The 12,384-nt window shown below is 34.8% G+C and overlaps 1 protein-coding gene across 2 annotated transcripts in view; it reads right to left on the reverse strand.

The window, feature by feature from the left end:
- COL21A1 (collagen type XXI alpha 1 chain) overlaps positions 1–12,384 on the reverse strand; it is a 175,941-nt gene that overhangs the window by 100,947 nt on the left and 62,610 nt on the right. For both annotated transcript variants that reach the window (XM_043591679.1, XM_043591678.1), the window contains exons 4-7: positions 5,650–5,818; positions 5,323–5,539; positions 2,592–2,765; positions 1,469–1,546 (exon numbers count right to left, since the gene is read on the reverse strand). In XM_043591679.1, the coding sequence (XP_043447614.1) occupies positions 1,469–1,546; positions 2,592–2,765; positions 5,323–5,539; positions 5,650–5,818 (638 nt within the window). The remainder of the gene's footprint in view (positions 1–1,468; positions 1,547–2,591; positions 2,766–5,322; positions 5,540–5,649; positions 5,819–12,384) is intronic.

The raw sequence follows: 12,384 nt of genomic DNA on the forward strand, positions 1-12,384 counted from the left end.
AAAAGCCAAAACACATCTGAGAAAGTCACAAATTCCACGCATTAAATTTTATGCCTTTTACTTTAGGAGAACTTCTCACTCAACAATCTGTTTCTCAGTGAATAACACATGATTTTAAATAGGTTAATAATCTTTCCAAACAATAATAAATTCAATCAGAAGATAAGAAAGTGGGAATAAGATGCAAAAGGCAAACAAGCCTCATGAACTCACACCTCAGAGGAAGGGAAGAGACATAAAAACACAAAACAGTGGCTGTGAGGACTGAGAATCCACCATTTAATCCTGGGCTTTCATGATGTGGGAGGGTAATGGTAATGGCCATCACATCGATGAAGAAATATCAACAAATAAGTATATAAGATGGACTCTCAAATGCAATCACTTATTAGTACTTTTAGGAGAGATTAGAGATTCATATTCTAAGCTATAAATATCTAAAATAAAAGTTACGGTGTTTAAACAACTACCTATCTAAAAGACCAAGAATGAATTATTTCTAAAAGGTTCCATGTTGGATTTTATTATAGATCCTTCATAGCACTGCTCCACATCCTCAAGTTTTCAGAACATGTGGATTTTCAGATTATTCACAGTTTGATAGGAAAAAAGGAGATTATGACAGTATGACTTTACAAACTAAAAGAACTATAGCATGAGCTCAAATGTCACTGGAAACTTTTACAATATTCTGCCTTATCTGCATTACAAATATATATATGTGTATATATATATGTATATATATACATATACATATATACATATATATGTATGTGTGTATATGTGTATATATATATACATATATATATATATACACATACATACATACATATAGGTCCAAGGAGAGAGGGATTGATTACACACACACATACTAGGAGCAGACATATATAATCAGACTAATATTTTAGCTTATAATTATTTCCTCCTAACACATTAATGAATATAGCTACATAAATAGAAAGTGGCTTATAACCTAGAAACAAGAAAATCTTACTTAGGTAACAACAACAAAAAGAAACCTATATATTCCTTATGGTTTGAGAAAACGTGCTGATGAACAGGAAAATGAATCACTTCCTATTCTTCAGAATTGTGCTGTGTGGGGTATTCTGTCCACACATTTAATGAAATATAGAAATGTATTTACACTCTACATATTCAGACAAAGAATCCTATGTTTTTCTAGAGCAGGCCCAGCCCTGCTTCACTTGAGTACTGGAAATATCACATGCTGAGATGTGTAAAAAATACTTCCTTGTGCTCTTCCATTCCTATGTGTACAGAGATACATTATAATTTTATTTCAATTATGAAATATGTTTTAATCAATGTAACTTTATTTGCACTGACAATTAACAAACAAATTAACGCTGTATATTTAATTAAGGCTCACACATTATCTGTCATTTGTTTATTGCTCTGAAAGTACTGAAGCAACACTCGGGGGAAAATAATCCATCCTACTCACAAATCCAGGAATCTCGCATGCCGTCTCTCTGTTGTTCTGTTCTGGGTCACAGTAGATTCGCAACTTCTGGACATCAAACTAGGAACAAAACCCACTCAAGTTAAAATTGAGGCACAAGCTAATAGCTTAAGAAAAGCAACCCAAATACATGAGCTGTTATGTAAGGTTTAGCACTCAGCTAAAACATAAAAACACTAAATCTGAATACCTAAGATACAGTTGAAAGATGTGATGCAACATAATTCATAACGAAAACTCTAGCACTAAAAACAAATCTCTGATGTCCTTCAGGAACCAGTGGAGCTTTTATTATTATCTCTGTATTAAGAGCTAGTCTAGAGAGCATTTCCTAGGACACTTAAAAGCTTTCCCAGGCTTTCTGTGTTTATCCTAAATCTCTGCAACATTTCTGATTACAATAGAGTCGGCTTAAGAAGTCATCTTTCGTTTCAGACACTTAGTTGATGGCATGGAGTGTTATGTGATGAGTAGGCCAAACACCTGTTTCTATTTAAACACTACAATTTGATATGTAACATTAATACAGAGAGACCATGTGCATAATTTGGATGTGACAGTCTTCCCTTAATAGAAACACAGAGGGAAAAACACACCTTTTCAAACAAAGCATTTTTCAAGAAATGGCTATCTTTTTATACACACACTTCTCAAACCACAGATAGATACTCCAGCTTCAAAAATATTTCAAAAATATCAAAAATTAGTTTTAAGAAGAAAGAACACCAAGATGCATTCATCTTATTATATCCTCACAGCTGCAAACAAATTTTATAGCCCCTACTCACAGCTCCAATCTTACATTTTCTTTTCCAAATTCGTTATCTCCTGGGAAATATGAAATTAATGTTTCCTAAGAATGTAGAATTCTACCCTTAACCCAGGGGAACATTTTTCTAAGAATTCCTATAAAATCTATTAAGTCTAACTTTGCATTTTAATACACACTCAAAAACAAAATCCCACTAATAAACTGAATACATTTTAAGTGTCTTAAAGGAATTAATAATTAAGTCAAATGCAGTTAAATGTCATAAATACTACCACAAAGGACAGCAAGAGCTCCACTTTATACAATGCAAAAAGCAAATCATTATTCATCTACCTGAACGGTTTCTTCTTTCCCAGAATACTTTCCAATTTGAGTTTGCCCGCTGATGAAGATCCCTAAAACTGGATGTAAGGGCTTGTTTTCAATCTGTTGATCATCGATATACAGAGTTACATCTTGTTCTGTTACTAAGAGACGAATTTGATGCCAGCCTTCATCAAATAATGTCTATAGGAAGAAAGTATGGAACATTCATGAACAAAATGCTAACGATCTTTCATTTTCTTTGTTTCCATTCCTTCGCTGCCAACCATAAATCCATACCACACAGACGGTCTGTACCATATACTAATTCACCTTGACCCAAGCGGGACCTTAAACGCTACTAATTAATTAATCCCCATTTTCCAATACATATTCATTACATATTAGTAGATGTATCAATTTCCTGAAGCAATTCCTTCCAGGTCACAAAAAAAGTTCCTTATGTCTGAATCCAAATGGCTTCTCCCATTCTTCATCCTATTTACTTCATTGCAACTTTGCACCCTTAACGAGTCCATCTTCCTTGATATCCTCATTCAACTTCCATGATTCAAACCATCTTGATCATCTTCGTTTCTTTTTCTCCCTTTGCTTATTCTGTTTCTTCAAAGGCTCCTCTTCCTCACCTGCCCTTTGATGAGGTCATTCTCCACAGGTTTGTCATTGACCTTTTTCATTCTCCCGTTTGATTATCTTACAGGAAGGACAATTATTACTTCGATGGAATAACTCCCATATCTACATCAACAGCCTGGACCTCATTCCTACATATGGGACCTACAATTCTAATACTGGCTAGTATAATTTTACCAGGATATTTCACAATCAGACTGAGAGAATGTGTAAGCAAAATGAACTTGAACTATCCCCAAAACTTTCTTCCTTTCAGTTTCCCTCAGATAATAATACTTCAGTTTCTAAACCGCAACAAGTGTCTTTACCTCTTGCCCTCCCCTCAGTTCTAATAATAACCAGACGCAAAGTTCTACCAAATATGTCTTTTGACTCAAATTCACTTCTCCCTTTCCATTCTCATTACCATCGTTTAGGTTCATGGATATCTTGCTTTATCTAAATAATTTCCAAACACATCTCTAATCCTGCTCTCTCCAGGCCATTCTTCATACCTCTACTACCATTAATCTCTCTCACTAGAATTTCATCAAGAGAAGATACCACATCTTATTAATTTCCGGATTCCCAGGACCTATGCCAATTCCAGGAAAGAAATGCAAGTATTCTTTGTGAAAGCAAAAGGAGGAGAGTGAGCTGCTTTGACCATGGCACACCTATTAAAGGCTTTTAGATGGAATCCTGTCATCCACTGAATGAAGTCTAAATCCCTGTGTATGGTTTCCAGGTCCCCATAAATTGAGTTCACACCTTGTTAGCTCTTTCTTTCATGTATCTTATACTCCAAATGCAGGGGTAACCACTTTCTACCCTTTAAATAAAAACCCTGCATTTTATTATACATGATTACTCAATACTGAACCACTGACTTACATATCCTTAGCTCTCTTCATCAAAATCCTATTCGTTCTTCAAAGTCCCATCCAAAAAGCAGCTCATTAATAAGTCTTGTCCACATTTTGTATTAGAATCTACCTTTCCCTCCACTCTCCACTAATACTTAGTACTCCTATTAGATATCAGAGACCTTCAATCTTCCATTATATATAAGTTCCTTTGAGGTATGAAATAGGCCTTATTCATTTGTGATTTCTTACAGAACCTAGCAATTTGCCTTTAATAAAAATAAAGTTTTTAAAAATTTAATCTGCTTACCATATGAAATTGCATAGATGCATAATTTCATATACAACCTTGTACTCTTCCTAAATTATACAATATAGTGTAAGACTACCATAACTATAATAATGACCAAAACATAACTGTTTTTATCTCTACATCTGTATTCCGAACATATTTGACTTGGAAAATAAACTTTTATTTTTAGTTTATCAATTTTATTAAATACAGCTTCCTTCTGGGGAAACAAAAAGTCCTCCCAATAATTGTGAATTCTTTACCCATTATCTACCTGTATTTGATGTTCTAACAAATGTCTTGCTCTCAGCATTTTGTAGGACATGGTAATGTAAGAACAACCAACCAGACTTTGAAACTGACAAGACTTAACTTCAATTCCTGATGTCACCACTTACTAGCTGTGTTATTTTGAGGTGGGATTTATTATCCCTGCATTTTTTTTTTCTGTCTGTACAATGAGAGCAATACCTTCTTCCTTGGGTGGATATTATAATTACGCGTTCAGGGCATCTAGTAGTAGGCACTCAAAAAATGTGAATTAGCCCCACCCCTTAATCCCATTTAAGAAATAATTTGCCTTCAGGGCACCTGGGTGGCTCAGTAGGTTGAGAGTCCAATCTCGGCTCAAGTCATGATCTCACTCCTCATGAGTTCCAGTCCTGATGTCTCACAGCTCAGAGCCCTAGAGCCTGCTTCGGATTCTGTCTCCATCTCTCTGCCCCTTCCCTGCTTGCACTCTGTCTCTCTGTCTCTCTCTCTCTCTCTAATATAAATAAATATTGAAAAATTAAAAAAAAAAAAGAAACAAATTTCCTTCATCTGTTGCTTTTATTCAGTAAAGCAACATTAAATTATGAAGTCAGTATCTTTTCAGCCGTGTTAAAATTATGGCTCCCTTCCTCCAAACACACACAAACCTGCTAATACCACCATGAATACCACCATACTCATACCCAGGCATATTTACCTTAACTTGGGAGTCAGCAAAGGTGACCACTTGTGAGCCATTAATTATGCTGGTTGTTGTAAACAGTAATGTTTTATCCACACCATTTAAGGTAACAGCTATTTGTGGCCTTCCGTCAATGGTTAAAATTCTCCATAAATCCCACATTTTCTTGACCTTAAATCTCTGAGTGGAGACAAATACATATGATGGAGGAAGGCCTTCTGGGAAAACATTGCTAGAAAAAGAAGAATATGCATAAGCTTAAAGAATTCTCAACATATCTACAGACATACCAAAAAAAAAAAAAAAAGAAGTCAGATCAACACATAATGTCATAATGTTTACCTTGTGAATTCTGATAAGTCAACTTTAGATGTTACTTCATATCCTTTTATCTTTGTTGGTGAAAGCGGGATTCTTTTCTTAACCTTTTTCTTTACTCCCAAGCCTAAAAGAATATCAAACCCTTTCTCATCGCGAGCTGCCACTGGAATTCGTGTTGGACAAACAGATTCTACAAATCCAAAGCAAAAGCAGTATACGTTAATTAGTCACAGATTACTTCGACAAAGAAAAAATGTCAAAGGAGAAATAATAGAGAAAATAATAAAATCTAGATATGCACACAAATGTATGTAAATGCATTGTCTGAAAAAACATGCAGGAGTGATTTTGGCATTCGAAGTCTCAAAAGTCTTTTTCCCCCTAAAAAGGGATAAAAGTAAAACAAATATAAAAGAAACACTTGCTAATGTACTGTTTTAAGAACAACACCATGTTGATGTTTTTACTTCACTATTTTGAACACGAAGCAACCTGATACCAGTGGGGTAGGAGAAGACTGGAATGGCATTCACGATTCTCATCCAGTATTTGGTGTTAATTTGTCACATGACCTTGCAGAATTCTAAATTTCTTGGATCTAGGAGATGAACTCTAAGATTCCATTTTTGCATTCACAGCATTTGAGGGGTAAAAAAAGTAGGTGTCGTTCTTGATATTCTTTCCAGTTTAAGCAGTTAATAATTCCACAGTTCAAAGCACATTGTTTCTATTACTCTGGAAAAAACTGTGGGTCTTTTCTGTTCATGAAAGTACTCAAAATGAGGCTATTATCTCATCTATTATTACATTAATCATATTTATAAATAAAGACTATTTCCTTAAGAAAAATCATTAAGATTTCTATTATACAATCGTCTATATGTTATAAAAATATGGCATGCTTTTTGCTGAGAAACTAGCACCTAAAATTACGTGGAAAATTTTACATGGTTGAATGTAATTAAGCTGTTCTGTAGATATGTTGCAGTATTTTCAGATTCTTCCAAAGTCCTCATATAACATACATATTGAGCATGACTGCTTACATTTTATAGAGCAGCTAACAAAATAAAACAAGAACTCCACTAAACATACTTTAAAACAATCATTCTTACACAACATTAAGAAGAGGGAAAAGTATCATATTTACAATACAATAAAAAGTAATGAGATGGATTTTATGAGCCTAACACATACAGTCATAACTTACACCATAGAATACTGGAAATAAAATAAAGGTTTGATAGAAATAAAATAAAAAGTATTCCTGGAAAAGGAGGGACATTTTTCTCTTCGGGTCTTAAGTTTTGAAGTGACCCAATGAATTACAACCGTCTTTCTCTGGTAAGCTTGGAGCTAACTTATGGGGAGATACAGGAATGAGGCAAACACGTTGATCCAGTGAGCTTCATGAGACTGCACACCATGATTAACCCCCACACCATCCCAGCAACGCAGGGCTCACTTATTCCCTCTCCCACCTCAGAAGCAGGGTCTGCCCATTAAGCTCATACATGGTCTAGAGAGGAAGCCAGAATACACTAGCTCCCCAGGCTCACTGACTCAAGGAGAAGAAAACCGAAGGCACGCTGCCAACCATGACCAGTGACGTTTAACAAACTCACTAATCTGAAAACTCATTTTCTCATTCACCGGTAAGGAGCTAGAAAGGGATGAGAGAGGTCAGAAGAGTCAGTCTAGTTGAAGTTACTCCCAATGAAAACATGAACAGCAGGGAATGTGTTCCTAATAACACTATATTCTAGAGTTTAAATCATAAATCAATCAAATTAAATAATTCCTGTCATGATGCAGGGGTTCTTTTTTGGCAGGCGGTGGGGGGAGGTATGCAGAACAATATATGAAGCCTCATTTCAGATGCATTTGATTTAAAACTACAAAAGAAGGAAGGTCAGCTAGAAAGAAAATGTGTGAAACATTACATCATAAGAATATTTAGATCTGAATTACTCCTTTGATTTGCTTTACAAATGAGAAATTCTAAGATGTTAGATAAAGATCTCAGACTTCAAACAAGAACTTTAGCTTTAGACTTAAGCCTCTCTCTTAACCTCTCCTGAACCTCTGGATTATCATCTGTGAAGTGGGAACAATGATCTCCTTCACAGGGATTGTCTGAGGATCAAATGTGATGTATGTGAAAGTGTTTGTGACTCCAAAATGGCCCATAAGTGCAGGGGATAAAGCAATTACTGTGTTCATTCTTTTGCTATAACAAAGTCCTTTAGACTGTATTGTAATCCCCACGATTTCATGGGGGAACAGTGTAGCATGGCTTGTGAAATCAAGAATGTACCATACAGCCATGTTTTCATTGCTACCTAGCACATCTTATTAGGAAAAATGTATTTAACCAACTATATTTTCTTGAAGGTAATTTTTCTTCCCAATTTGTTCACCTGTAAAGAGAACAGTAAGATATCTTAATACATGGGATCTGAAAAAAAAGGTAGTTGAGATGCTCCGATACCAGTATTATGTTTGTATATACCTAGTTATAGGAAACTGGTAAAAGAAGCTTCCATAATAAAATGCTACGTTTTATAGATGGAGCAATTATTTTATGTATGGAACAACCAACAGTTCTGCACAAACTTCAGCGGAAACCTAGGGAAATAATTTCCCCCACTGTGTAGAAAAAAGGAATATATGCATAAGTATATAAACCACATCTAGAGAGAAGTATGGAAACTGGAAATAAGAACTGAAACGTGGAACTTATCATTCTAAATACGAGACAATTCAAATGCTAAGAGAGACTCAGTTGGGAGCCTGTTATAACACCCACAATAAGTAATTATAACAATCTAGACATACCAAGTTATTTTAAAGGAATGTATTCAGGAACAAGGGTAAAGGAAACAGAAGACCTAACTTCACAAATGATTTCCTATACCAACTACACAGTTTCAATTTCATTTTATATTTATATGTTCAGAGTATTCAGAATAGGAATGCTTTCTGGGATGAGTAAAGATTATTTATTTTAAACACTAGGGTCCAGCAATGTCTGCTTTTCAGTTTGGATGGCTTATTTTTGCTTTTCTTTCTCTTGCCTTTGGGGATAATTATCTAGAAAAATGTTGCTAGAGCTGATATCAGAGATATCACGGACTATATTCTCTTCTGGCAATTTTGTGGCTTCAAGTCTCACATTTAGAACTTTAATCCACTTTACTTTAGAATGGGAGAAGATATTTGCAAATGATATATACAATAAAAGGGGTTAATATCCAAAATTTACACAGAACTTATAAAACTCAATACCAAAAAACAAACCAATTAAAAAACGGACAAAGGACATCAATGGACATTTTTTTCTAAAGAAGACATACAAAGACATGAAAAGATCACTGATCATCAGGGAAAGACAAATCAAAAGCACAATGAGATATCAACTTACACCTGTCAGAATGGCTAAAATCAAAAAGACAAGAAATAACAAGTGTTGGTAAGGAACAGTGTAGAGGACAAGGTAAATTGGTACAGCCACTATATCAAACAGTACAGAGGTGACTCAAAAAATTAAAAATCAAAATGCCATATGATCCAATAATTCTGCTACTGGGTAGTTACCCCCCCAAAAAAAACAAAAATATGAATTCAAAAAGATTAGATGCATCCCTATGATTGTTGTAGCATTGTTTACAATAGCCAAGATATCAAAGCAACCTAAATGTCTGCTGATAGATGAATGGATAAGGAAAATGTCACACACACACACACACACACACACACACACACATGAATATTACAGAGCCGTAAGAAAGGATGAGATCATGCCATTTGCAACAACATAGATGGACCTAAAGAGTAGTATGCTAAGGGAATTAGATCAAAGAAAGACAAATGCCATATGATTTCACTTACATGTGGAATCTAAAAAAATTAAGTAAAATAAAATGAAGAAATAGACAAAAGACAGAATCAGACCTGTAATTACAGAGGACAAATCGATGATTGCCAGAGTAGAGGGAGGTAGGGAGATGGTCAATACAGGTAAAGGGGAGTGGGAGACATAGCTGATCATATTTTAATAGACATATAATGGCAGATGGTAGATACACTTGTGGTGAGCATAACATAATGTATAAACTTTTCCAACACTATGTTGTACACCTGGCCTTAAAATTATACTCAAATCAAAAAATTTTTAAATGATCCATAGAACACAGAAAAAAATATTTGCTTTTCTATTAAATCTTAGGGCTTAGTAATATAATACAGTCTTACCAAGGTCATAAAAACATGTTTTATTTAAAATTCTGCCACAGACAAGGACACAAAACCTATGTCTTGAGTCTAACTAGAACAAATTCCAGCTATACTTTTCCACCTATAAGTTAACATCATAGGAACACTAATGAATACATTATTCCAAAATATATCTGGCCTACTTTCTAAGTGCCTATTTAATCTAATTCCACATTGCCACACTATTTATATGTTGCCCCTCTCCAGAAGTCAAATATTTTATTCAGAACAAAGGAATTCTATCAAGATCTGTGGTCAGAAACCAAAAGTAATTTTACTGATCCACACCTGATAGTCCAATAAAATAGAGTTGCCTTTGGGGCCTCTGGTGCAGATCTGTGCAAGCCAGCTTCTTAAGACTTCCCGCATTGAACTTGGTTTTCATGATAAGGCAAACATGAGTACATGTCCAATTGATACACACCCCTCAATGGTATTCAGAGGCAATTTAATACATTTGCCTTTCTGAATGTCTATTATATCATGTACTTTAATATCATGCACAGGTTCATTAAAAGAAAGTACAGTCACCATTGTTTCAATTTAGTACCAAGGTACTAAATCACATCATATTAAAAATATAATAATATAATATATTAATTGTATTAATAATTAATTAATATAACATAGTAATATAATAGCAAATAATAATAAATATAACAAAATCACAAAATCAAAATAAATTATGGAAGCACAGAGCCTCTTACCAAAGATTAGTTAAATAAGAAAGAAGGTAGCCCCATCATCACACAATTTCTTTTCTCATTACAGATTGAATAATTTCATTCTCCTTCACCATCAAGTAATCCCACTGCCTTGAAATCGAGGTTAATTTAGAGTCAACAGTTCTCATCTAAGGAAGATGTCTGCCAGATGCATGGCTGACAGGCAATGGGACACAGTAAGTACAGATTTCAGCGGTAAATCAATGAGAACAAGAGACTCTTATTACTCTTTAGTATAACTTGTGCACCAACCAGACAAGTCAGAATCTTTTGCACCATTAAGTAGCCTCACTGATCATAGAATATATTATTTTTAACAATAAGAAAAATACAAAAAGTAAAAATCATTTTTGGCTTAATAAATAGTTAAGAAAGTACAATTTTAAAGTCTTACAAAATTATACAAATAACTCATCTGGTTTTGCCATTTTTCATTGTAAAAGCACTGATTATGTAATGTAATGAATTTTCTTGGTTATTCCTGCTTGAATACTATAGATGGAGAAAGGGTAATGTGTCTTGCCTTTACACACCCAGACAATAGTATGTGTATAATTCCTTTACCTCATTCTTTACTCCTTGTTTCATTTTTAATTTGGCAGAGCTTTTGTAAGATATTGCAGTTATGTATCATTTTAACATACACACCATTGCTTTTTTTTCCTTAACCATCTTAGCATGTCCCTAATGTTCCTCCTATACATGGATATTAATGTTTATAAAACATGACCTTTATCACCAAAGTTAGAGTCGTTACTTAACTCAAGATCACACTTCAAGAAAGTGATGTTGACAAAGTTAGGAATCAAACCTAGACCTGAGTTTGACTCCAGAGACTGGGCTGGAGCACCATATAATCATAACAGCTTCAGGTCTATAGAAAAAAAATCAGCCGGGGCGCCTGGGTGGCGCAGTCGGTTAAGCGTCCGACTTCAGCCAGGTCACGATCTCGCGGTCCGTGAGTTCGAGCCCCGCGTCAGGCTCTGGGCTGATGGCTCAGAGCCTGGAGCCTGTTTCCGATTCTGTGTCTCCCTCTCTCTCTGCCCCTCCCCCGTTCATGCTCTGTCTCTCTCTGTCCCAAAAATAAATAAACGTTGGAAAAAAACATTTTTTTAAAAAGAAAAAAAAAAGAAAAAAAAAAGAAAAAAAATCAGCAGACAGTGCTTTACTTTAACAGACATTGTATGGAGTTTTTAAAAATGTTTTTATTAAGGCACAATCTACATTCAATAAAATGCCCTAATTTCAACTGCACATCAACCGGCACATATTTACATGCTTATATAACTAGTACCCAGACAAGACAAAGAACACATCTAACACCATAGAAAGTTACCTCATGTTCCTTCACAGACAATAACCACCATGACCGGAGGCCACCACTGTTAGGATTTCTATCATTGATTAGTTTTGTCCATTCTTGAACTTAATATAAATAAACCATAGAGTATACTCTTTTACTTGGCTTTGCTTGCTCAACAAACATCTGTGGGATTATCCATGTTGTTGCACCTAACGGTGAATTTTTCTTTTTTTGTTGCTGTGTAGTATGCCACTGTATGAATTATAGTGTATTATGATGTATCGATCCACTTTTATGTGGGCAATCATTTGAGTTGTTTACAGTTTTTGACTATTTTTAATAAAGCTGTTATGGACATTCTTGCAGATGCTTTTTGGTAAATATATGAACTTATTTCTCGTCGTCATATATCTGGGAGTAGAACTGTTGTTTCATAGGGGATCTATATGCTTT

Source organism: Prionailurus bengalensis, chromosome B2, assembly GCF_016509475.1.
Source record: "Prionailurus bengalensis isolate Pbe53 chromosome B2, Fcat_Pben_1.1_paternal_pri, whole genome shotgun sequence".
Taxonomy (NCBI): Eukaryota; Metazoa; Chordata; class Mammalia; order Carnivora; family Felidae; genus Prionailurus; species Prionailurus bengalensis.